A 27,920-nucleotide genomic window follows, 5' to 3' on the forward strand; every position below is an offset into this window, starting at 1 on the left:
AGTTGAAAAATCGATATATTGAGGAAACTGAAAATTGAAAAAAATGCACATTTACAGATTAGGAACAAAAAATTAAAAAATCAAAAATTTGAAAAACTCAAAAAAACAAACATCGAAAAATTACAATTCGAAAAATTAAAAATCGAAAAACTAAAAAATCCAAAAGAAAAATCGAAAAATTGAAAAGTTTAAAAATAGGAAAATTAAAAGACTGAAGCTGAAAATAGAAAATTAAAAAATTCACAAGTGGAAAAATCGAATAAACGAAAAATTTAAAAACGAAAAAAATGAAAAAATTGTAAAATTGAATCATTAAGAGAAGTGGAAAAATGGGATCATTGAAAAATTTTAAAAATGAATTTAAAAATTGAATAATAGAAAAATAAAAAAATCTAATTGGTACATAATTGAAAATCCAAAAATAGTCAAACTGTAAAAAAAATTCGTTCAAAAATTAATTTAACGGCAATAAGAAAAATTAAAAAATTGCGTCAGTTTGAATTTGAGTACTGATTTGCCCCATCTCAATCATAATTGCATCGACCAAACCTAAGCTAATTAAAAAAAATCAACACTCTTCAAAAAAAAAAAAAATTAAGAGACGATTGTATAATGCAGAGTCGAGAATCCCCGCCCACTCCTTCGCTCCGCCCACCCTTCCCGCCGCCCCTCCCCCTTTTCCGCGTCCAGTGAACTCTACCAGCCCGTTCCGCCCAACTGCAGGTGGAACTGAGCTTCTCCACTGGCCAGATCATCAACGTGTACGGCGAGATGGATGACGACGGGTTCTACATGGGCGAGATCGACGGGGCCCGCGGCCTCGTCCCGTCCAACTTCCTGACCGAGGCGCCCGAGCAGTACAGCGCCGGCCAGACCTCCCAGACGGGCGTGGCCATGTCCCGCGGCCAGCGCGGCCGCGGCATCGGCCCCGGCGCCCGCGGCCCGCCCCCGCCGCCCCGCGAGAACCAGCTGCGCCAGCGGAACAAAGGTACGCCCGGTCGCTCGCCGGGGGCGTTCCGGGAACGCCCCCGGCCGCGACGGCCACGCCCACCTACCGTACGTCGTCTCAGTACTCTGTTGGTTGGCTAAGATCGGCTGGTCATTCCCGAAAGAGGAGTATACGTACCTTGATACCGTACCATCACACACTTGCTCTCTGCTGCCATTGGTCTTCGTTAGAGGGACAGGCCGTTCTTCTAATGAATTGATAAGACAGAGCGGACATGAACAGAGCCACACTAAACAGAGCCTACACTTTTTTTGATATATTTTTATCAATTGTTTTCGGTGTACCGCAAGCGTGTGATGTAAGACGAGTTTATTTCTTCGCTTTTGTCAGTTCTCTTCTTGGAAAGTGAGTCGTAAGAAATAAACTGGAAGCTTTAACTGTTTTTCAATGTTCGGTTTGCACTCATCGAAAATGTATGCCAATCGCTAGCTCTATCTCTTTCTCTCTCAGCTGGTTTTTGACACAACAAGACTCGTCCTCACTTGCATGTGTACATTTGCGTTACTGTAGAAATGAGCCGGGAGGAGCGTCTTGGGGTATCTGTAGGGACAGCGCATGTTTGACTTTAAGCCGAGGAGCGAAAACCGACCGAAACGGACGCCTGCTTCTGGGTCTAACCTCTCCGCACGACCCCATTTTTGGGAGTTAAGCGTTGCGATTCTCACGTCCTGTGTCTCCCCGACAACGCCAAGTTGATGAATTTTACTCCAAAGGTAGCACCTCGTTGTTCTAAACTAGCATCAGTCCTTATTCCTTTACAAGTGGTTTATGAATCCGCCTTCAGTTTTATCATAAACATGCAGATTTTTGGAAAAAAAAATAAAATTGTGTAACATTTTGCAATAAAACTTTCAAAATTCTCTGAAATCTTAAATGTTTCGATTTTTCAAATTTTCGTTTTTTTTTCCGAAAAGTTTTGGAAATTGAAAAAAGGAAAAATTATAAAATCGTAACATGGAACAATTGCAAAATTGAAAAATTGAGAAGTGGCAGCAAAATTTGAAGAAACAAAAAAATCCAAAAATTAAAAATCGGAAATTAAAAAAGTCGAAAAATTGAAAAATCCGAAGTTGAATGATTGAAAAATTGAAAAAATACAAACTAGGAAAAGGGAAAAATTGAAAAATTCCAAGTTGAAAAATCGAAAAAATAAAAAATTTTAAAATCGAAAAATTGAAGAAACGAAAAATTAAAAATCAAGAAATTAAAAAATTTAAAAGAAAAATAAAAAAATTGAAAATGTGTATAAAAATAAAAATCGAAAGTGAAAATCGGAAAATTTAAATTTTGAAAAACTAAATATGTATAGAAAAATCGGAAAATTAAAAAAAAACGAAAAATAAAAAATTGACAAATTAAAAAAACAAACATCGAAAAATTTGAAAAAACAAAAAATTAAATCGAGAAATTGAAAATTGGAAATTGAATACGATAACTGCAAATCGAAAAAATGAAAAATCAAAAAGATTTAAAATTAAAAATCTAGAAGGAATTCGAAAAATTGGAAACTCCGAAAGAGATGAAATAAAAAATTGAAGAAAAATGGAAAAACTGAAAAAATGGAAAATTGAAAAATCAAAATATTGAAAAAATTAAAAGTTGAAAAAAATAAAAATTGATAAATGATACTAAAAATCGAAAAATTAAAAAATCAAAAAATGAAAAATCCAGAAACAAAGAATCTAGAAGAAAACCCGGAAAAATTGAAAAATTTGAAAGTAGGAAAATAAACTGAAAAATTCAAAAGCCAAAAAATGGAAAAAAAAATTTGAAAATTAATTATGGCATTGAAAAAATGAAAATTAATAACGAAAACTGTTAATCGTAAAATCGAAGAAACAAAAACAATTGCATGTAATTCAAAAAACAAAAAATCAAGAAATTAAAAAAATCTAAAAGGAAAATGAAAAAATTGGAAGTTCCAAAATTGAAAAATTTTAAAAATTGGAGGAAAATGGGAAAAGTAAAAATATTGGAAAATCTAAATTTTGAAAAACTTAGAAATTGAAAAGTCGAAAAACTAAGACAATTAAAAGAAAAATTAAAAAATAAGAAAAATTTTGATGAATTCAAAAAACTAAAAATTGAAAAATTGGAAAAACAAAAAATTTAATCGAGAAATTAAAAATTAAAAGAAAGCCAATCGAAAAATAAAAAAATTAAAAACAAGAAGTTAAAAAATCGAAAACTCGAAAAATATGAATTTAGAAAAATTAAAAAATTGAAAGAAAATGGAAAACTGGAAAGCGGAGAATCGAAATATTGTAAAATTTAATAAAAAATAAAAAGTGGTAAATAATAAAATCAAATTAAAAATCGACAAATAAAAAATCCTTAAGAAAACCGGAAAAGTTGAAAAATTCGAAAGTAGGAAAATAAAAAAATTGAAAAATTAAAAAATCGAAAAAAGTTGAATAATTGGAAAATTGAAAAAACGAAAAATAAAAAAGCTGATGAAATCAGAAGTTGAAAAGTTCAAAAATTGAGAAATCAAAAATTGAAATTAAATAGAAAATCTAAAAAATTTAAAAGTTGAAAAACCGAAAAATAAACTGAAAAATCGAAGAATTGAAAAATTTGCAAGTTGAAATATCGAAAAATTCAAAAAATTTAAAAATCTGATTGAAAATTGTAAAATTGAAAAAATCGAAAAATAGCTGTGTCGAAAACTTGAAAAAAAAATCGAAGAGGTAAAAATCGAGAAATTGAAAATTAAAGAAAACTGTAAAATCGAAAAAAACCGAAAATTTGAAGAAATAAAAAAATTAAAATCAAAAATTAAAAATCAAAAAATCAAAAAATATAACAGTAAAATCGAAAAACCGAAGAATTTTAAAATGACAACTGAAAAATTGCATGTCGGAAAATTGAAGAACCGAAAAATGAAAAAATTGAAAAAACAAAAAATTATAAAAATCGAGATATTGAAAAATCGAAAAATTTTACAAATAAAGATAATAAAAAACTGTAAATCCAAAATTGCAAAATTTAAAATCTGAAAATTTTAAACTTGAAAACTCGAAAAATTGCAAGTCGAAAAACTGAAAAATAAAAAAAATCAAGAATTAAAGAAACACAAAATTGAAAAATCGAAAATTAGTCATACCGAAAATTTGAAGAAACAGAAAAAAAGGAAGAATTAAAAAATCGAAAAATAAAAGAATTTCGAAAAAAATCGGAAAATAGAAAAGATCAAAAATAGAGAAATCAAAAAGTTAAAAATGAAGAAACCAAAAATTAAAAATCGAGAAATCAAAAAATCTAAAAGAAAATTGAAAAATTGAAAAGGGCAAAAGTGGAAAAATGTGAAAAAAAAAATTCAGAGAAAAAAACAAAAATGGTAAAAAATTAAAAATTAAAAATCGAAAAATAAAAAATCTAGGAGAAACCGAAAAAATTAAAAAAATTCAAAATCGGAAAGAAAAACTGAAAATTCAAAAGTTGAATAACTGAAAAATTTAAACTTGAAAACTCGAAAAATTACAAATCGAAAACTAATGAAACCAAAAAATTTTAAATCAAAAATCGAGAAATCAAAAAATTGAAAAATGAAGAAATGAAAAAATATACAAGGAAAATAGAAGAAATGAAAATTACAAAAGTGGAAAAATAAAAAAAATGGGGAAAAGTGTGAACATTGAAATATTGGAAAAAAGTTGAAAAACTATAAATTGATAAATGGTAACTGAAAACTAGAGCAATTACAGATCTGAAAATTAGAAATAAAAAATTGAAAAATTGAGAAACAAAAAAAAAAATCGAAAATTTCACAAATTCGAAAAAAAAGGAAAAATTGGAAATCAAAAACTTTAAAATCGAGAAATAACCCGAAAACTTGAAAAATTTGAAAGTAGGAAAATAGAAAAATTGAAAAATTCAAAAGTTGTAAATCCAAAATTGCAAAATTTAAAATCTGAAAAATTTAAACTTGAAAACTCGAAAAATTGCAAGTCGAAAAACTGAAAAATAAAAAAAATGAAGAATTAAAGAAACACAAAATTGAAAAATCTAAAATTAGATGGAAAGAATTAAAAAATCGAAAAAAATAAAAAAATTTCGAAAAAAATCAGAAAATTGAAAAGATTAAAAATAGAGAAATCAAAAAGTTAAAAATGAAGAAACCAAAAATTAAAAATCGAGAAATCAAAAAATCTAAAAGAAAATTGAAAAGGGCAAAAGTGGAAAAATCTGAAAAAAAAATCAGAGAATAAAACAAAAATTGTAAAAAATAAAAAATAAAAAATCGAAAAATAAAAAATCTAGGAGAAACCGAAAAAATTAAAAAAATTCAAAATCGGAAAGAAAAACTGAAAATTCAAAAGTTGAATAACTGAAAAATTTTAACTTGAAAACTCGAAAAATTACAAACCAAAAAATTTTAAATCAAAAATCGAGTAGTCAAAAAATTAAAAAGTCGAGAAATGAAAAAAGATAGAAGGAAAATAGAAGAAATGAAAATTACAAAAGTGGAAAAATAAAAAAAATGGGGAAAAGTATGAAGATTGAAATATTGGAAAAAAGTTGAAAAACTATAAATTGATAAATGGTAACTGAAAACTAGTACAATTACCGATCTCAAAATTAGAAATAAACAATTGAAAAATCGAGAAACAAAAACAAATCGAAAAAAAATCGAAAATTTCACAAATTCGAAAAAAAATGGAAAAATTGGAAGTGAAAAACTTGAAAATGAAGAAATAACCCGAAAACTTGAAAAATTTGAAAGTAGGAAAATAGAAAAATTGAAAAATTCAAAAATTGAAAAATGGAAAAATTAAAAAATAGAAAAAATTGCAAATAAAAAATTAAAGAAACAGAACTGAAATAAAAAGGGAAATTTTAAAAATTCGACAGCTGAAAAATCGAAAAATAGAATAACTGAAAAATTGCATGTCGAAAAATTGAAGAAACGAAAAACGAAAAAATTGTAAAAACAAAAAATTGTAAAAATCGGGACGTTGAAAATTCGAAAAATTTTACAAACAAAGAAAATAAAAAACTGTAAATCCAAAATTGCGAAATTTAAAATCTGAAAAATTTAAACTTGAAAACTGGAAAAATTGCAAGTCGAAAGACTGAAAATAAAAAAAATGAAGAATTAAAGAAACACAAAATTGAAAAATTATAAAACCTGAAAATTGAAAAATCGAAAATTAGTCATACCGAAAATTTGAAGAAACAGAAGAAAAAGGAAGCATAAAAAAATTTCGAAAAAATCGAGAAATATAAAAGTTCAAAAATAGAGAAATCAAAAAGTTAGAAATGAAAAAAATCGAGAAATCAAAAATCTAAAAGAAAATTGAAAAATTGAAAAGGGCAAAGGTGGAAAAATGTGAAAAAAAATTGGAGAGAAAAAAGAAAAATCGAAAAATGGTAAAAAATAAAAAATTAAAAATCGAGAAATAAAAAATCTAGGAAACCCGAAAAATTAAAAAAATTAAAAATCGGAAAGAAAAACTGAAAATTCAAAAGTTGAATAACTAAAAAATTCAAACTTGAAAACTCGAAAAATTACAAATCGAAAATTAAAGAAACCAAAAAATTTTAAATCAAAAGTCCAGTAATCAAAAAATTAAAAAATCGAGAAATGAAAAAAGATAGAAGGAAAATAGAAGAAATGAAAATTACAAAAGTGGAAAAATAAAAAAAAAATGGGGAAAAGTGTGAACATTGAAATATTGGAAAAAAGTTGAAAAACTATAAATTGATAAATGGTAACTGAAAACTAGAGCAATTACAGATCTGAAAATTAAAAATAAAAAATTGAAAAATTGAGAAACAAAAACAAATCGAAAAAAAACGAAAATTTCACAAATTCGAAAAAAAAATGGAAAAATTGGAAATCAAAAACTTTAAAATCGAGAAATAACCCGAAAACTTGAAAAATTTGAAAGTAGGAAAATAGAAAAATTGAAAATTCTAAAGTTGAAAAATGGAAAAATGAAAAAATAGAAAAAAAAATAAATTCAGACGTTGCAAAATCCAAAAATTGCAAATAAAAAATTAAAGAAACAAAGAACTGAAATAAAGTGGGAAATTTGGAAAATTCGGCAGGTGAAAAATCGAAAAATTGAAGGAACGAAAAATGAAAAAATTGAATAAACAAAAAATTATAAAATCGGGACGTTGAAAAATCGAAAAATTTTACAAATAAAGAAAATAAAAAACTGTAAATCCAAAATTGCAAAATTTAAAATCTGAAAATTGAAAAATCGAAAATTAATCATGCCGAAAATTTGAAGAAACAGAAAAAGGAAGAATAAAAAAATCGAAAAATTAAAAAATTTCGAAAAAAATCGGAAAATTGAAAAGATCAAAAATAGAGAAATCAAAAAGTTAAAAATGAAGAAACCAAAAATTAAAAATCGAGAAATCAAAAAACCTAAAAGAAAATTGAAAAGGGCAAAAGTGGAAAAATGTGAAAAAAAATTGAAGAGAAAAAAGAAAAATCGAAAAATGGTAAAAAATAAAAAAATTAGAATCGAGAAATAAAAAATCTAGGAGGAACCCGAAAAATTAAAAAAATCAAAATCGGAAAAAAAAAACTGAAAATTCAAAAGTTGACTAACTGAAAAATTGAGACTTGAAAACTCGAAAAATTAAAAAATCGAGAAATGAAAAAGTATAGAAGGAAAATAGAAGAAATGAAAATTACAAAAGTGGAAAAATAAAAAAAATGGGGAAAAGTGTGAAGATTGAAATATTGGAAAAAAAAGTTGAAAAACTAAAAATTGATAAATGGTAACTGAAAATTAGAACAATTAGAAATAAAAAATTAAAAAATCGAGAAACAAAAACAAATCAAAAATTTCAAAAGTTCGAAAAAAATCGAAAAATTGAAGATACAAAAAAAACAAAAATCGAAAAATTGGAAATCAAAAACTTTAAAATCGAGAAATAAAAAATTCTAGGAGGGAACCCAAAAAATTGGAAAATTTGAAAGTAGGAAAATAGAAAAATTAAAAAATAGAAAAAAAAAGATAAATTCAGGCGTTGCAATATCCAAAAATTGCAAATAAAAAATTAAAGAAACAAAGAACTGAAATAAAATGGGAAATTTGGAAAATTCGACAGCTGAAAAATCGAAAAATAGAATAACTGAAAAATTGAAAATTTTACACTTGAAAACTCGAAAAATAGAAAAAAAATGAAATCAAATCAAAACATTAAAAATCGAGATCTAAAAAAATATAAAAGAAAAAGCGAAAAACCGAAGAATGCAAAAGTAGAAAGATTAAAAAAGTTGAGGAAAAATGTGAAAATTGAAACTTTGGAAAGCTGAAAAACGGAAATATTGGAAAATTAAAAACAAAAAATTGAAAAATCTGGAAACAAAAACAAATCGAAAATTTCAAAAAATTCGAAAAAATATCGAAAAATTGAAAAATCAAAAAATCAAAAATCGAGAAATAAAAAAATCTAGAAGTAAACCCGAAAAATTGAAAAATCGAAAAGAAAAACTGAAAAACCGAAAACTTAAAAATTCATTCATTCATTCATTTGAAAAATCCAAAAAAGCGGGATTTGTTGGGTTATACTTCAGGGGCGAAGGAAGTTCTGTCGAAATAAACTTCGACCAATTTTTTTGTTGTTATAAACAGGAAACTAGAAAGTTTTTATTTTTTAAGAGTCAATTTTTTTTTTAAATGTCAAATTTTAAAATTTACGTTTACCATTTTTGGGTTTAAATTTGAACTACTTGGACAACAACAAAAAAGTAAAATTCATGAACCGTCGACGTCCCCGTCTCCCTTCCCCTTCCACCGAAGCACCCCCAGAGGAGAGAGATAGGGATACGAAATAACCAAGCGTGATGACGTACAAGTAGGTAAGCTTCAGCCCTCAACCTGTCAAGTGTCAAACATGTGCTGTCATAACATTTTCACGATCGTGCACAGATACCATCCAACTGTCATTGTCCAGTCAAAGCAATAAAAAGACGAGTCTTTTTGTGTTGTAAGGCAGCGTCTGACTGTACTGTGTGTTGTCTGTTGCTAGATGCCTGCCCTGTGTTACCCTCTCAGTTAGACAATGCTATCAACACTGCGACACCGAATACACAAGTCTTCACCGAGCACAATCAGGTATTTACGCCAATACTCGCTCTCTCTATCTCTCTCTATTAATATCATTAAGAAGATAGAAGATTACGATAGGGCTATATCTGTTTCATACCATGTCTGTGTTGCTGGGTGTTATTTTTCGTTCTTTTCTTTCTACATCGTTCTCTTTTGTTGACTCGATGTTAGGCCGTAGAGGCGACGCGTGCGCTGCATGATTACAAAGTTGACATATACACAATGTACGAATCGATGTTGTGACTAGTAGAGTTTCAGCTTTTTGTGTACGGGAGGGATGGGAGAGAACAAACGACGCCATTTGCATGACGTGGTCATCATGCAGCGACTACCACCGTACTTACGTAGTTGCGCAAGCGCACAGACCGAGCAGGCGAGGCCGCTTGTTAGGAGTAGCGGCACGGTAGCAGCATGAACGCCGTGAGACACATAGGCGGCGGGAACGAGTAGTCACTAACGCAGTCGTAAGAAAGACGCGGAGACCGCACCCAACCCTAGACCCAGGTTACATACACGACATAGTTTCCCAACCCAGGCTTGAGCGGTACCCCCGATATGGCACCCCCGTAGATTAAGGTGGCCGACTTTGCGGCGCTGTGGAGCGGGACGGAACGAACAATATTAAGCACTCTCGAAATAAAAAAAGTAGTCACGCAATCTCTGAACATTTGATGGTTATGCATTATTTTTTTCGGATAGTATCTCACTATTAAAGTTTAGCGTCGTTATTATCATACATCTCAATATTACTACTTTCAGCAGGATTTGTGTCAGGTAAGCATAAACTTACTTCCATTCATTTTTCATTAATAATATCAATTTTTTGTTAGACGAAATTTTTGATCTTGACAATTTAGTATTTTTTGCAAAACTGGGGGTCAAAATTCTGATTTATTTTTTTCTTCCAATTTAATTATCAAAGCGTCAAAATATTTAAGGCTTGAATGCATGAAATGAGTTTGAGAATTTTCAAAATATTTTTTTGTGTTGTAAAACCTAGATTTTATATACTTTCGAGACATTCTGAATTCCGTCGACTCTCTACATTTTCTGTTTTCAATAAGATCTAGAGATATAAAAGAAATATAATTCGAATATATATATATATATATATAAAAAAATAGAAATGAATATAAACTCCACCCATCGATCAGCAGTTAAGAAAACAACGGAAAAGTAGTCTAGAGTCTCTAGATTTTCTAATGTTGTTAGATTCTGTAAATTATTTTCTCTAGATTCTCACTCCCAAACTGTCTAGACTGTCTAGGTTTTCTAAAGTGTCCATATTCTCTAGGACCTCTATAATCTAGACTTGACAGATTTTTGGGCCTTCTAGTTATTGTAGGCTCTATTATAAAACAGTGAGACTTTAATCGACTTGAATTCTCTAGATTCTCTAGGCTGTCTGTAGTTTCTAGATATTATTCTCTACAGATACTTCCGACTCTACAGTTTCTAAACTGTCTAGGTGCTATAGGTTTTGTGAAATTTCTAGATACCCTATATAAAATTTCTACATTTTCTATTCACTGAACACCCGTTAAACTCCGTAGATTCTCTAAATCATTTTCTCTAGATTCTTAATAACTAAATTATTTAGACTGTCTAGATTTTTTAAAGTCTCGATATTCTCAAAGATTTCTATAATCTAGACTTGATAGATTTTTTTATAGATTTTTGGGACCTCTAGCTAATGTAGGCTCTATAATAAATCATTAGACTCTAAGTACTTTGAATTCTCTAGTTTCTCTAGGCTGTTTGTAGTTTCTAGATATTATTCTCAATAGATACTTCCGATACTTTAGACTCTAAAGTTTCTAAACTCTCTAGGCGCTATAGGTGTTGTGAAGTTCCTAAATACTCTAGATATAGTTTCTAGATACTCTAGATTCTCTGTTCTCTGGACACCTTCTAAACTCTGTAGATTCTCAAAATCATTTTCTCTAGATTCTCAATAACTAAATTGCATAGATTGTCTAGATTTTCGAAAGTGTCCAAATTCTCCAAAGTCTCTATAATCTAGACTTGATATATCTTATAGATTGTTTGGAACCTTAAACTATTGTAGGCTCTATGATAAAACATTTAGACTCTAATCGATGTGAATCCTCTAGTTTCTCTAGGCTGTCTGTAGTTTCTAGATATTCTCTATAGATACTTCCCATAAATTGGACTCTACAGTTTCTAAATTCACTAGTCGCTATAGGTTTTGTGAAGTTTCTAGAAACCCTACATAGAGTTTCTAGATACTCTAGATTCTATATTCTCTGGACACTCTCTAAAAGTCCGTAGATTCTATTAAATCATTTTCTCTAGATTGTCAATAGGGTCTCCGTGTTCTTTAAGATCTCTATAATCTCTAGATAGATTTCATAGATTTTTGGGAACTCTAGCTTCTGAAGGCTCTTTTATAAAACAGACTCTAATCGATATAAATTCTCTGGATTCTCTAGGCTGTTTGTAGTTTCTAGATATTATTCTCTATAGATACTTTTCATACGTTGGACTCTACAGTTTCTAAACTCACTAGTCGCTATAGGTTTTCTGAAGTTTCGAGAAATTCAACATAGTTTCTAGATACTCTAGATTCTATATTCTTTGGACATTTTCTAAACTTCGTAGAATCCATTAAATCATTTTCTCTAGATTTTCAATACCTAAAGTTTCTAGGTACCGCAGATAAAGCTTCTAGATTCTCTAGATTTTCTATGCTCTACACATCCTCTAAAGTCCGTAGATTCTCTAAATCATTTTCTCTAGACTGTCAATACCCAAATTGTCTACACTGTCTAGGTTTTCTAAAGTCTCTGTATTCTCTAAGATCACTATAATTCAAAATAGATAGATTTTATAGATTTTTTGGGCACTCTAGCTTCTGAAGGCTCTTTTATAAAACAGACTCTAATCGATTTGAATTCTCTGGATTCTCTAGGCTGTCTGTGGTTTCTGGATATTAGTCTCTATAGATACTTCCCATACTTTGGACTCTACAGTTTCTAAACTCACTACTCGCTATAGGTTTCGTGAATTTTCCAGAAACCCTACATAGAATTTCTAGATACTCTGGATTCTATATTTTCTGGACACTCTAAACTCCGTAGATTCTATTAAATCATTTTCTCTAGATTTTCTATGCTCTACACATCCTCGAAAGTCCGTAGATTCTCTAAATCATTTTCTCTAGATTGTCAATACCCAAATTGTCTACACTGTCTAGGTTTTCTAAAGTCTCCATATTCTCTAAGATCTCTATAATCCAGAATAGGTAGATTTTATAGATTTTTTGGGCACTCTAGCTTCTGAAGGCTCTTTTATAAAACAAACTCTAATCGATTTGAATTCTCTGGTGTCTCTAGGTTGTCTGTGGTTTCTAGATATTATTCTCTATATATACTTCCCATACGTTGGACTCTACAGTTTCTAAACTCACTAGTTGCTTTAGGTTTCGTGAAGTTTCCAGAAACCCTACATAGAGTTTCCAGATACTCTGGGTTCTATATTTTCTGGTCATTCTCTAAACTCCGTAGATTCTATTAAATCAATTTCTCTAGATTTTCAATACCTAAGGTTTCTAGGTACCGCAGATAAAGCTTCTAGATTCTCTAGATTTTCTATGCTCTGCACATACTCTAAAGTCCGTAGATTCTCTAAATCATTTTCTCTAGATTGTCAACACCCAAATTGTCTACACTGTCTAGGTTTTATAAAGTCTCCGTATTCTCGAAGATCTCTATAATCTAGAATAGATAGATTTTATAGATCTTTTGGGCACTCTAGCTTCTGAAGGCTCTTTTATAAAACAATGTTTAATCGATTTGAATTCTCTGGATTCTCTAGGTTGTCTGTGGTTTCTAGATATTATTCTCTATAGATACTTCTCATACGTTGGACTCCACAGTTTCTAAACTCACTAGTCGCTATAGGTTTCGTGAAGTTTCCAGAAACCCAACATAGAGTTTCTAGATACTCTAGATTCTATATTCTCCTGACATTCTCTAAACTCCGTAGAATTTATTAAATCATTTTCTCTAGATTTTCAATACCTAAAGTTTCTAGGTACCGCAGATAAAGCTTCTAGATTCTCTAGATTCCCTAGATTTTCTATGCTCTACACTTCCTCCAAAGTCCGTAGATTCTCTAAAACATTTTCTCTAGATTGTCAATACCCAAATTGTCTACGCTGTCTAGGTTTTCTAAGGCCTCTATATTCTCTAAGATCTCTATAATCTAGATAGATTTTATAGATTTTTTTGGCACTCTAGCTTTTGGAGGCTCTTTTATAAAACAGACTCTAATCGATTTGAATTCTCTGGATTCTCTAGGCTCTCTGTAGTCTTCTGGATATTATTCTCTATAGATACTTCCCATACTTTGGACTCTACAGTTTCTACACTCAGTAGTCGCTACAGGTTTCCTGAAGTTTCCAGAAATTCAACACAGAGTTTCTAGATACTCTAGATTCTATATTCTCTGGACATTGTCTAAACTCCACAGTATCTATTAAATCATTTTCTCTAGATTTTCAATACCTAAAGTTTCTAGGTACCGCATATAAAAACTTCCAGATTCTCCAGATTTTCTATGCTCTGCACATCCTCTAAAGTCCGTAGATTCTCTAAATCCTTCTCTCTAGATTGTCAATACCCAAATTGTCTACGCTGTCTAGGTTTTCTAAGGCCTCTATATTCTCTAAGATCTCTATAATCTAGACTAGAAAGATTTATAGATTTTTTTGGCACTCTAGCTTTTGGAGGCTCTTTTATAAAACAGAATCCAATCGATTTGAATTTTCTGGATTCTCTAGGCTGTCTGTGGTTTCTAGATATTATTCTCTATAGATATTTCCCATACCTTGGACTCTACAATTTCAAAATTCACTAGTCGCTATAGGTTGTGTAAAGTTTCTAGAAACCCAACATAGAGCTTCTAGATACTCTAGATTCTATATTCTCTGGACGCCCTCTAAACTCCGTAGATTCTCTAAATCATTTTCTCTAGATTTTCAATACCTAAAGTTTCTAAGTACCGTAGATAAAGCTTCTAGATTCTCTAGATTCTCTATGCTCTGGACACCCTCTAGAGTCCGTAGATTCTTTAAATCGTTTTCTTTAAATTGTCAATACCTAAACGGTCTAGGTTTTCTAAAGTCTCCGTATTCTCTAAAATCTCTATAATCTAGACAAGATAGATTTTATAGATCTTTTGGACACTCTAGCTTCTGAAGGCTCTTTTATAAAACAGTTAGACTATTCGATTTGATTTCTCTGGTTTCTCTATGCTGTCTCTAGTTTCTAGATATTATACTCTATAGATACTTACGATACTTTGAACTCTACATTTGTTAAACTCTCTAGGCTCGATAGGTGTTGTGAAGTTTCTAGATACTCTAGATTCTATATTCTCTGGACACCCTCTAGACTCCGTAGATTCTCTAAGTCATTTTCTCTAGATTTTCAATACCTAAATTGTCTAGAGTGTCTAGGGTTTCTCTTTCTCTATAATCTACACCTACTAGATTTTATAGATTGTTTGGAGCCTCTAGCGACTGTAAACTCTATGATAAAACATTTAGACTCTAATCGCTTTGAATGAGAATTCAACTCTAGTTTATCTAGGCTTTGTGTAGTTTCTAGATATTATTTTCTATAGATACTACCCATACTTTGGACTTTACAGTTTCTAAACTCACTAGTCGCTATAGGTTGTGTTTATCTAGGAACCCTACATAGAGTTTCTAGATACTCTGCTTTCTATATTCTATGGGCACCGTCTAAACTCCGTAGATTCCCTAAATCATTTTCTCTAGATTCTCAATACCTAAAGTTTCTGGATTCTCTATGCTCTGGATACCCTCTAGAATCCGTGAATTCTCGAAATCATTTTCTCTAGATTGTCGATACCTACATTGTCTAGACTGTCTAGGTTTTCTAAAGTCTTCGAATTCACCAAGATCTAGACTGCATAGATTTTATAGATCTTTTGGGCGCTCTGGGTTCTGTAGGCTCTTTTATAATACAGTTAGACTCTAATCGAATTGAGTTCTCTGGTTTCTCTAGGCTGTCTGTAGTTTCTAGATATTGTACTCTATAGATACTTTCGATTCTTTAGACTACAAGTTTCTGAACACTCTAGGCGATAGATATTTTGTAGACTATAATCGATTTGAATTCTCTACTAGTTTCTCTAGACCATCTGTAGTTTCCAGTTACTATACTTATAATTCTTTAGGCGCTTTATGGTTCCTAAACTCTTTAGGCTCTATGTAGATTTGTAAGGTTTATGGATACCATTGATTGTCTATATAGATTGTACATAGTTGTAGATATTCTAGATTCTCTATGCTGTAGATGTCCTCTAAACTCCGTAGTTTCTGTAAATTATTTTCTTTAGATTCTCACTCCCTATATTGTCTTTCGCTGTCTAGTTTTTCTAAACTATCTATATTCTCTATAACTTAAACTTGATAGATTTTGTAGATCTTCTGGGTACTCTAGTTTCTTTAGGCTATCTGTAGAATACAGATATTATACTCTATAGATTGATACTTCCGATTCTTTGGACTCTACAGTTTCGAAACTCTCTAAGCGCTATAAATATTTCTAGACATCCTAAATAAAGTTTGTAGATCCTGTAGATTCTCTATGATTCAGACATCCTCTAAACTCTATAGATTATTTTCTCGAGTTTCTCAATTCCTAAATTGTGTAGGTTTTCTAAAATCTCCATATTCTTTAAGACCTCCAAAATAAGATCTAATGAGAAAAAAAAATAGAAATCAATTAAAGTTCCACCAATCGACCAGCGAATAACAGAATGACGGGAAAAAGATCTAGATTCTCTAGGTTTTCTAAAATTTCTAGATACTCTAAATTGCGAATACTCTGGAGACTCTCTAGACTCTGTGGACTTTATAAATTCTCTGTAGATTCTCAAATCCCTAAATTGTCTAAGATCTCTATATTCTAGACTTGCTATATTTTATAGATTCTTTGGGTTCTGTTGCTACTCTAGGCTCGATGAAATCTTTAGACTCTAAACGGTTTAAATTCTCTAGTTTCTCTAGCCTATCTGTAGATTCCAGATATTATACTCTATAGATTGATACTTCCGATTCTTAGAATTATACAGTTTCTAAACTCTCTAGGCGCTATAGATATTTCTAGATATCCTAAATAAAGTTTGTAGATACTGTAGATTCTCTATGATTCAGACATCCTCTAAACTCTATAGATTATTTTCTCGAGTTTCTCAATTCCTAAATTGTGTAGGTTTTCTAAAATCTCCATATTCTTTAAGACCTCCAAAATAAGATCTAATGTGAAAAAAAATATAGAAATCAATTAAAGTTCCACCAATCGACCAGCGAATAACAGAATGACGGGAAAAAGATCTAGATTCTCTAGGTTTTCTAAAATTTCTAGATACTCTAGATTGCGAATACTCTGGAGACTCTCTAGACTCTGTGGACTTTATAAATTCTCTGTAGATTCTCAAATCCCTAAATTGTCTAAGATCTCTATATTCTAGACTTGCTAGATTTTATAGATCCTTTGAGTTCTGTAGCTACTCTAGGCTCTATGAAATCTTTAGACACTAAACGGTTTAAATTCTCTAGTTTCTCTAGCCTATCTGTAGATTCCAGATATTATACTCTATAGATTGATACTTCCGATTGTTAGAATTATACAGTTTCTAAACTCTCTAGGCGCTATAGATATTTCTAGATATCCTAAATAAAGTTTGTAGATACTGGAGATTCTCTATGATTCAGACATCCTCTAAACTCTATAGATTATTTTCTCGAGTTTCTCAATTCCTAAATTGTGTAGGTTTTCTAAAATCTCCATATTCTTTAAGACCTCCAAAATAAGATCTAATGAGATAAAAAAATATATAGAAATCAATTAAAGTTCCACCAATCGACCAGCGAATAACAGAATGACGGGAAAAAGATCTAGATTCTCTGGGTTTTCTAAAATTTCTCGATACTCTAAATTGCGAATACTCTGGAGACTCTCTAGACTCTGTGCACTTTATAAATTCTCTGTAGATTCTCAAATCCCTAAGTTGTCTAAGATCTCTATATTTTAGACTTGCTATATTTTATAGATCCTTTGGGTTCTGTAGCTACTCTAGGCTCTATGAAATCTTTAGACTCTAAACGGTTTAAATTCTCTAGTTTCTCTAGCCTATCTGTAGATTCCAGATATTATACTCTATAGATTGATACTTCCGATTCTTTGAATTCTACAGTTTCTAAATTCTCTAGGTGCTATAGATATTTCTAGATATCCTAAATAAAGTTTGTAGATACTGTAGATTCTCTATGATTCAGACATCCTCTAAACTCTATAGATTATTTTCTCGAGTTTCTCAATTCTTAAATTGTGTAGGTTTTCTAAAATCTCCATATTCTTTAAGACCTCCAAAATAAGATCTAATGAGATAAAAAAAATATAGAAATCAATTAAAGTTCCACCAATCGACCAGCGAATAACAGAATGACGGGAAAAAGATCTAGATTCTCTAGGTTTTCTAAAATTTCTAGATACTCTAAATTGCGAATACTCTGGAGACTCTCTAGACTCTGTGGACTTTATAAATTCTCTGTAGATTCTCAAATCCCTAAATTGTCTAAGATCTCTATATTCTAGACTTGCTAGATTTTATAGATTCTTTGGGTTCTGTTGCTACTCTAGGCTCTATGAAATCTTTAGACTCTAAACGGTTTAAATTCTCTAGTTTCTCTAGCCTATCTGTAGATTCCAGATATTATACTCTATAGATTGATACTTCCGATTCTTAGAATTATACAGTTTCTAAACTCTCTAGGCGCTATAGATATTTCTAGATATCCTAAATAAAGTTTGTAGATACTGTAGATTCTCTATGATTCAGACATCCTCTAAACTCTATAGATTATTTTCTCGAGTTTCTCAATTCTTAAATTGTGTAGGTTTTCTAAAATCTCCATATTCTTTAAGACCTCCAAAATAAGATCTAATGAGATAAAAAAAATATAGAAATCAATTAAAGTTCCATCAATCGACCAGCGAATAACAGAATGACGGGAAAAAGATCTAGATTCTCTAGGTTTTCTAAAATTTCTAGATACTCTTAATTGCGAATACTCTGGAGACTCTCTAGACTCTGTGGACTTTATAAATTCTCTGTAGATTCTCAAATCCCTAAGTTGTCTAAGATCTCTATATTCTAGACTTGCTATATTTTATAGATTCTTTGGGTTCTGTTGCTACTCTAGGCTCAATGAAATCTTTAGACTCTAAACGGTTTAAATTCTCTAGCTTCTCCAGCCTATCTGTAGATTCCAGATATTATACTCTATAGATTGATACTTCCGATTCTTAGAATTATACAGTTTCTAAACTCTCTAGGCGCTGTAGATATTTCTAGATATCCTAAATAAAGTTTGTAGATACTGTAGATTCTCTATGATTCAGACATCCTCTAAACTCTATAGATTATTTTCTCGAGTTTCTCAATTCTTAAATTGTGTAGGTTTTCTAAAATCTCCATATTCTTTAAGACCTCCAAAATAAGATCTAATGAGATAAAAAAAATATAGAAATCAGTTAAAGTTCCACCAATCGACCAGCGAATAACAGAATGACGGGAAAAAGATCTAGATTCTCTAGGTTTTCTAAAATTTCTAGATACTCTAAATTGCGAATACTCTGGAGACTCTCTAGACTCTGTGGACTTTATAAATTCTCTGTAGATTCTCAAATCCCTAAATTGTCTAAGATCTCTATATTCTAGACTTGCTAGATTTTATAGATCCTTTGAGTTCTGTAGCTACTCTAGGCTCAATGAAATCTTTAGACTCTAAACGGTTTAAATTCTCTAGTTTCTCTAGCCTATCTGTAGATTCCAGATATTATACTCTATAGATTGATACTTCCGATTCTTAGAATTATACAGTTTCTAAACTCTCTAGGCGCTATAGATATTTCTAGATATCCTAAATAAAGTTTGTAGATACTGTAGATTCTCTAAGATTCAGACATCCTCTAAACTCTATAGATTATTTTCTCGAGTTTCTCAATTCCTAAATTGTGTAGGTTTTCTAAAATCTCCATATTCTTTAAGACCTCCAAAATAAGATCTAATGTGAAAAAAAATATAGAAATCAATTAAAGTTCCACCAATCGACCAGCGAATAACAGAATGACGGGAAAAAGATCTAGATTCTCTAGGTTTTCTAAAATTTCTAGATACTCTAAATTGCGAATACTCTGGAGACTCTCTAGACTCTGTGGACTTTATAAATTCTCTGTAGATTCTCAAATTCCTAAATTGTCTAAGATCTCTATATTCTAGACTTGCTAGATTTTATAGATCCTTTGAGTTCTGTAGCTACTCTAGACTCAATGAAATCTTTAGACTCTAAACGGTTTAAATTCTCTAATTTCTCTAGCCTATCTGTAGATTCCAGATATTATACTCTATAGATTGATACTTCCGATTCTTAGAATTATACTGTTTCTAAACTCTCTAGGCGCTATAGATATTTCTAGATATCCTAAATAAAGTTTGTAGATACTGTAGATTCTCTATGATTCAGACATCCTCTAAACTCTATAGATTATTTTTTCGAGTTTCTCAATTCTTAAATTGTGTAGGTTTTCTAAAATCTCCATATTCTTTAAGACCTCCAAAATAAGATCTAATGAGATAAAAAAAATATAGAAATCAATTAGTTCCACCAATCGACCAGCGAATAACAGAATGACGGGAAAAAGATCTAGATTCTCTAGGTTTTCTAAAATTTCTAGATACTCTAAATTGCGAATACTCTGGAGACTCTCTAGGCTCTGTGGACTTTATAAATTCTCTGTAGATTCTCAAATCCCTAAGTTGTCTAAGATCTCTATATTCTAGACTTGCTATGTTTTATAGATTCTTTGGGTTCTGTAGCTACTCTAGGCTCTATGAAATCTTTAGACTCTAAACGGTTTAAATTCTCTAGTTTCTCTAGCCTATCTGTAGATTCCAGATATTATACTCTATAGAGTGATACTTCCGATTCTTTGAATTCTACAGTTTCTAAACTCTCTAGGCGCTATAGATATTTCTAGATATCCTAAATAAACTTTGTAGATACTGTAGATTCTCTATGATTCAGACATTCTCTAAACTCTATAGATTATTTTCTCGAGTTTCTCAATTCTTAAATTGTGTAGGTTTTCTAAAATCTCCATATTCTTTAAGACCTCCAAAATAAGATCTAATGAGAAAAAAAATATAGAAATCAATTAAAGTTCCACCAATCGACCAGCGAATAACAGAATGACGGAAAAAAGATCTAGATTCTCTAGGTTTTCTAAAATTTCTAGATACTCTAGATTGCGAATACTCTGGAGACTCTCTAGACTCTGTGGACTTTATAAATTCTCTGTAGATTCTCAAATCCCTAAATTGTCTAAGATCTCTATATTCTAGACTTGCTAGATTTTATAGATCCTTTGAGTTCTGTAGCTACTCTAGGCTCTATGAAATCTTTAGACTCTAAACGGTTTAAATTCTCTAGTTTCTCTAGCCTATCTGTAGATTCCAGATATTATACTCTATAGATTGATACTTCCGATTCTTAGAATTATACAGTTTCTAAACTCTCTAGGAGCTATAGATATTTCTAGATATCCTAAATAAAGTTTGTAGATACTGTAGATTCTCTATGATTCAGACATCCTCTAAACTCTATAGATTATTTTCTCGAGTTTCTCAATTCTTAAATTGTGTAGGTTTTCTAAAATCTCCATATTCTTTAAGACCTCCAAAATAAGATCTAATGAGATAAAAAAAATATAGAAATCAATTAAAGTTCCACCAATCGACCAGCGAATAACAGAATGACGGGAAAAAGATCTAGATTTTCAGGTTTTCTAAAATTTCTAGATACTCTAAATTGCGAATACTCTGGAGACTCTCTAGACTCTGTGGACTTTATAAATTCTCTGTAGATTCTCAAATTCCTAAATTGTCTAAGATCTCTATATTCTAGACTTGCTATGTTTTATAGATTCTTTGGGTTCTGTAGCTACTCTAGGCTCTATGAAATCTTTAGACTCTAAACGGTTTAAATTCTCTAGTTTCTCTAGCCTATCTGTAGATTCCAGATATTATACTCTATAGAGTGATACTTCCGATTCTTTGAATTCTACAGTTTCTAAACTCTCTAGGCGCTATAGATATTTCTAGATATCCTAAATAAACTTTGTAGATACTGTAGATTCTCTATGATTCAGACATTCTCTAAACTCTATAGATTATTTTCTCGAGTTTCTCAATTCTTAAATTGTGTAGGTTTTCTAAAATCTCCATATTCTTTAAGACCTCCAAAATAAGATCTAATGAGAAAAAAAATATAGAAATCAATTAAAGTTCCACCAATCGACCAGCGAATAACAGAATGACGGAAAAAAGATCTAGATTCTCTAGGTTTTCTAAAATTTCTAGATACTCTAGATTGCGAATACTCTGGAGACTCTCTAGACTCTGTGGACTTTATAAATTCTCTGTAGATTCTCAAATCCCTAAATTGTCTAAGATCTCTATATTCTAGACTTGCTAGATTTTATAGATCCTTTGAGTTCTGTAGCTACTCTAGGCTCTATGAAATCTTTAGACTCTAAACGGTTTAAATTCTCTAGTTTCTCTAGCCTATCTGTAGATTCCAGATATTATACTCTATAGAGTGATACTTCCGATTCTTTGAATTCTACAGTTTCTAAACTCTCTAGGTGCTATAGATATTTCTAGATATCCTAAATAAAGTTTGTAGATACTATAGATTCTCTATGATTCAGACATCCTCTAAACTCTATAGATTATTTTCTCGAGTTTCTCAATTCCTAAATTGTGTAGGTCTTCTAAAATCTCCATATTCTTTAAGACCTCCAAAATAAGATCTAATGAGATAAAAAAAATATAGAAATCAATTAAAGTTCCACCAATCGACAAGCGAATAACAGAATGACGCGAAAAAGATCTAGATTCTCTAGGTTTTCTAAAATTTCTAGATACTCTAAATTGCGAATACTCTGGAGACTCTCTAGACTCTGTGGACTTTATAAATTCTCTGTAGATTCTCAAATTCCTAAATTGTCTAAGATCTCTATATTCTAGACTTGCTAGATTTTATAGATCCTTTGAGTTCTGTAGCTACTCTAGACTCAATGAAATCTTTAGACTCTAAACGGTTTAAATTCTCTAATTTCTCTAGCCTATCTGTAGATTCCAGATATTATACTCTATAGATTGATACTTCCGATTCTTAGAATTATACTGTTTCTAAACTCTCTAGGCGCTATAGATATTTCTAGATATCCTAAATAAAGTTTGTAGATACTGTAGATTCTCTATGATTCAGACATCCTCTAAACTCTATAGATTATTTTTTCGAGTTTCTCAATTCTTAAATTGTGTAGGTTTTCTAAAATCTCCATATTCTTTAAGACCTCCAAAATAAGATCTAATGAGATAAAAAAAATATAGAAATCAATTAGTTCCACCAATCGACCAGCGAATAACAGAATGACGGGAAAAAGATCTAGATTCTCTAGGTTTTCTAAAATTTCTAGATACTCTAAATTGCGAATACTCTGGAGACTCTCTAGGCTCTGTGGACTTTATAAATTCTCTGTAGATTCTCAAATCCCTAAGTTGTCTAAGATCTCTATATTCTAGACTTGCTATGTTTTATAGATTCTTTGGGTTCTGTAGCTACTCTAGGCTCTATGAAATCTTTAGACTCTAAACGGTTTAAATTCTCTAGTTTCTCTAGCCTATCTGTAGATTCCAGATATTATACTCTATAGAGTGATACTTCCGATTCTTTGAATTCTACAGTTTCTAAACTCTCTAGGCGCTATAGATATTTCTAGATATCCTAAATAAACTTTGTAGATACTGTAGATTCTCTATGATTCAGACATTCTCTAAACTCTATAGATTATTTTCTCGAGTTTCTCAATTCTTAAATTGTGTAGGTTTTCTAAAATCTCCATATTCTTTAAGACCTCCAAAATAAGATCTAATGAGAAAAAAAATATAGAAATCAATTAAAGTTCCACCAATCGACCAGCGAATAACAGAATGACGGAAAAAAGATCTAGATTCTCTAGGTTTTCTAAAATTTCTAGATACTCTAAATTGCGAATACTCTGGAGACTCTCTAGACTCTGTGGACTTTATAAATTCTCTGTAGATTCTCAAATCCCTAAATTGTCTAAGATCTCTATATTCTAGACTTGCTAGATTTTATAGATCCTTTGAGTTCTGTAGCTACTCTAGGCTCTATGAAATCTTTAGACACTAAACGGTTTAAATTCTCTAGTTTCTCTAGCCTATCTGTAGATTCCAGATATTATACTCTATAGATTGATACTTCCGATTCTTAGAATTATACAGTTTCTAAACTCTCTAGGCGCTATAGATATTTCTAGATATCCTAAATAAAGTTTGTAGATACTGTAGATTCTCTATGATTCAGACATCCTCTAAACTCTATAGATTATTTTCTCGAGATTCTCAATTCCTAAATTGTGTAGCTTTTCTAAAATCTCCATATTCTTTGAGACCTCCAAAATAAGATCTAATGAGATAAAAAAAATATAGAAATCAATTAAAGTTCCACCAATCGACCAGCGAATAACAGAATGACGGGAAAAAGATCTAGATTCTCTAGGTTTTCTAAAATTTCTAGATACTCTAAATTGCGAATACTCTGGAGACTCTCTAGACTCTGTGGACTTTATAAATTCTCTGTAGATTCTCAAATCCCTAAATTGTCTAAGATCTCTATATTCTAGACTTGCTAGATTTTATAGATCCTTTGAGTTCTGTAGCTACTCTAGGCTCTATGAAATCTTTAGACACTAAACGGTTCAAATTCTCTAGTTTCTCTAGCCTATCTGTAGATTCCAGATATTATACTCTAAAGATTGATACTTCCGATTCTTAGAATTATACAGTTTCTAAACTCTCTAGGCGCTATAGATATTTCTAGATATCCTAAATAAAGTTTGTAGATCCTGTAGATTCTCTATGATTCAGAAATCCTCTAAACTCTATAGATTATTTTCTCGAGTTTCTCAAATCCTAAATTGTGTAGGTTTTCTAAAATCTCCATATTCTTTAAGACCTCCAAAATAAGATCTAATGAGATAAAAAAAATATAGAAATCAATTAAAGTTCCACCAATCGACCAGCGAATAACAGAATGACGGGAAAAAGATCTAGATTCTCTAGGTTTTCTAAAATTTCTAGATACTCTAAATTGCGAATACTCTGGAGACTCTCTAGACTCTGTGGACTTTATAAATTCTCTGTAGATTCTCAAATCCCTAAATTGTCTAAGATCTCTATATTCTAGACTTGCTAGATTTTATAGATCCTTTGAGTTCTGTAGCTACTCTAGGCTCAATGAAATCTTTAGACTCTAAACGGTTTAAATTCTCTAGTTTCTCTAGCCTATCTGTAGATTCCAGATATTATACTCTATAGATTGATACTTCCGATTCTTAGAATTATACAGTTTCTAAACTCTCTAGGCGCTATAGATATTTCTAGATATCCTAAATAAAGTTTGTAGATCCTGTAGATTCTCTATGATTCAGAAATCCTCTAAACTCTATAGATTATTTTCTCGAGTTTCTCAATTCTTAAATTGTGTAGGTTTTCTAAAATCTCCATATTCTTTAAGACCTCCAAAATAAGATCTAATGAGATAAAAAAAATATAGAAATCAGTTAAAGTTCCACCAATCGACCAGCGAATAACAGAATGACGGGAAAAAGATCTAGATTCTCTAGGTTTTCTAAAACTTCTAGATACTCTAGATTGCGAATACTCTGGAGACTCTAGACTCTGTGGACTTTATAAATTCTCTGTAGATTCTCAAATCCCTAAATTGTCTAAGATCTCTATATTCTAGACTTGCTAGATTTTATAGATCCTTTGAGTTCTGTAGCTACTCTAGGCTCTATGAAATCTTTAGACACTAAACGGTTTAAATGCTCTAGTTTCTCTAGCCTATCTGTAGATTCCAGATATTATACTCTATAGATTGATACTTCCGATTCTTAGAATTATACAGTTTCTAAACTCTCTAGGCGCTATAGATATTTCTAGATATCCTAAATAAAGTTTGTAGATACTGTAGATTCTCTATGATTCAGACATCCTCTAAACTCTATAGATTATTTTCTCGAGTTTCTCAATTCTTAAATTGTGTAGGTTTTCTAAAATCTCCATATTCTTTAAGACCTCCAAAATAAGATCTAATGAGATAAAAAAAAATATAGAAATCAATTAAAGTTCCACCAATCGACCAGCGAATAACAGAATGACGGGAAAAAGATCTAGATTCTCTAGGTTTTCTAAAATTTCTAGATACTCTAGATTGCGAATACTCTGGAGACTCTCGACTCTGTGGACTTTATAAATTCTCTGTAGATACTCAAATCCCTAAATTGTCTAAGATCTCTATATTCTAGACTTGCTAGATTTTATAGATCCTTTGAGTTCTGTAGCTACTCTAGGCTCAATGAAATCTTTAGACTCTAAACGGTTTAAATTCTCTAGTTTCTCTAGCCTATCTGTAGATTCCAGATATTATACTCTATAGATTGATACTTCCGATTCTTTGAATTCTATAGTTTCTAAACTCTCTAGGTGCTATAGATATTTATAGATATCCTAAATAAAGTTTCTAGATACTGTAGATTCTCTATGATTCAGACATCCTCGAAACTCTATAGATTATTTTCTCGAGTTTCTCAATTCCTAAATTGTGTAGGTTTTCTAAAATCTCCATATTCTTTAAGACCTCCAAAATAAGATCTAATGAGATAAAAAAAATATAGAAATCAGTTAAAGTTCCACCAATCGACCAGCGAATAACAGAATGACGGGAAAAAGATCTAGATTCTCTAGGTTTTCTAAAATTTCTAGATACTCTAGATTGCGAATACTCCGGAGACTCTCTAGACTCTGTGGACTTTATAAATTCTCTGTAGATTCTCAAATCCCTAAGTTGTCTAAGATCTCTATATTCTAGACTTTCTATATTTTATAAATTCTCTAGTTTCTCTAGGCTATCTATACTTTGTGCACTCTATATTCTATAGACATTTTAGACTCTTTGAGCCCTTTACGGTTTTTAAACACTCTAGGCTCTATACGTTTTGTAAAGTTTCTAGATACCCTAGATTATCTATAATCAAGAGGCGATTTAAGACTGTAGATTCTTTGGATTCTACATTCTTTAAATGCTATATACAGCATCAATTAATAAAACTGTATAAACCTAGTAATTATTAAAAACAGGAAAAATAGATGGTACTTTCTTGTTTTAAATAAGATCTCATTGATGTAAAAGAAATATAATTTGAATAGAAAAAATAAAGAAATCAATTTAGACTCTAGACGATTAAAATTGTCTTAACTGCTTACGCTTTCTAAAGAATCCATACTTGACCTGACTTACCTGACCTGACTTGACTGACTCAGCTGACTTGACCTGACCTGACTTACAATCATTTAAAATACGGGTCACATTAGCATAAAACTCGTCCCGCTCAACCCGCGACGGTTGGTCACCTTCCCGTAGACGTAGCGCCGCCCCCAACCCTTTCGTCGGCCCGAACCGTCACCGTAGCGACCGAACCGCCGCGCGTACCCCCACCCCTCTTCTGCTGCCTTCTCACGCCTACTATTTTCTAGGGGAGGGGGAGAGGCATGTTGAGGCCCGGTGGTAACCAGCAACAGCAGCAACAACAGCAGCAACAGCAACAGCAGCAGCAGCCCGGCATCATCCAGCAGGCGCTCAACTCGGCGTTCAGCTCCAATACCACCACGACGACGAGCAGCGGCGGCGGCATCTTCGGCGGGGGCCAACAGCAACAGCAGGCCTTCAGCGGGCAGCAGCAGTTCGGGCAGAACCAGGGCCGGATGCAGCACAAGGGCGTGCCGCAGGTGGTGCCCAACGTGATGATGGGGCAGAACCAGCAGCAGCAGCCGCAGCAGCAGCAACAGCAGCAACAGCAAGGGCCCAATCTCATGCAGAAGCTGAACGAGATCACGGCGCCCGGTGGTGATATCCTGTCGAAGGGGAAAGAACTCATTTTCATGAAATTCGGACTGGGCGGGGGCAAATAATAATTTCTTTTGGTTTAAGTGTAGGTAGCTGTTTTTGGAACCGTTTAACGACGCTGATTTTTTCGATGATGGTTATATTGATACTAATGTTATATCGCTAAAGTGTTCAACGCGAAGCAGCTTATGTGTGATGTCGTTTCGATTTTACGGTTGTTTATTCATATCTATATACAATCTATGTAAGCTGCAAATAATCATTCAGTATTATCATACTTGTGTAAGGGAGATATTTAACTTGGAGGTACTGAGTACAAAAGTGACCAATATCATTACTAGCTGTTACTACTTATTATCATTGAATTGTTGAATTTGCTTGCTATTATTGTTGATATATATACTACTTTTATTGTCACGTGATGAGCGTAGGCGTACATACCGGCGGGGGCGGGTGCTGTTAGTATCAATCAAAGGGGGGTGGGGTTTTTTCGGGGGGTTCAGCTGCTTCCACTAGCTGAGTCCTGAATTTCTAGAGTTTCCGGTGATTCCGGAGTTTTCGGTTCGTTCAGTGAGACTGTTGTGATCCGGGCGGTGGCGGCGCGGCGGCGGCGTCAGTTCCTCCTCCTCGTTTGACAGTTTTCCGTGTGACGCCGCTGCGCGCCCCGACGCCCGCAATAGGTGGGGCCGACGACTTGGCAACACCGAATTGGGGT

General features: G+C 31.7%; 2 protein-coding genes across 10 annotated transcripts in view; both read left to right on the forward strand.

Moving 5' to 3' along the window:
* Rbp (RIM-binding protein) overlaps positions 1-7,891 on the forward strand; it is a 76,606-nt gene extending 68,715 nt beyond the window's left edge. For all 9 annotated transcript variants that reach the window (XM_064070893.1, XM_064070896.1, XM_064070901.1 and 6 more), the window contains one exon: positions 724-7,891. In XM_064070893.1, the coding sequence (XP_063926963.1) occupies positions 724-1,089 (366 nt within the window). In that variant the 3' untranslated portion in view covers positions 1,090-7,891. The remainder of the gene's footprint in view (positions 1-723) is intronic.
* LOC135140387 (ataxin-8-like) lies at positions 910-27,694 on the forward strand. Its single transcript, XM_064070902.1, has 2 exons — positions 910-988; positions 26,836-27,694. The coding sequence occupies exon 2, from the start codon at positions 26,851-26,853 to the stop codon at positions 27,268-27,270; it is 420 nt and encodes a 139-aa protein (XP_063926972.1). The 5' UTR covers positions 910-988; positions 26,836-26,850; the 3' UTR covers positions 27,271-27,694.
* Positions 27,695-27,920: the final 226 nt, after the last annotated feature.

Source organism: Zophobas morio, unplaced genomic scaffold, assembly GCF_036711695.1.
Source record: "Zophobas morio isolate AGI-343-1 ecotype UQ-CSIRO unplaced genomic scaffold, CSIRO_AGI_Zmor_V1 ptg000040l, whole genome shotgun sequence".
In the NCBI taxonomy this organism is placed as follows: Eukaryota; Metazoa; Arthropoda; class Insecta; order Coleoptera; family Tenebrionidae; genus Zophobas; species Zophobas morio.

Coding starts and splice junctions, on each gene's coding strand:
- LOC135140387 (XM_064070902.1), top strand. CDS start 26,851: ATGTTGAGGCCCGGTGGTAACCAGCAACAGCAGCAACAACAGCAGCAA.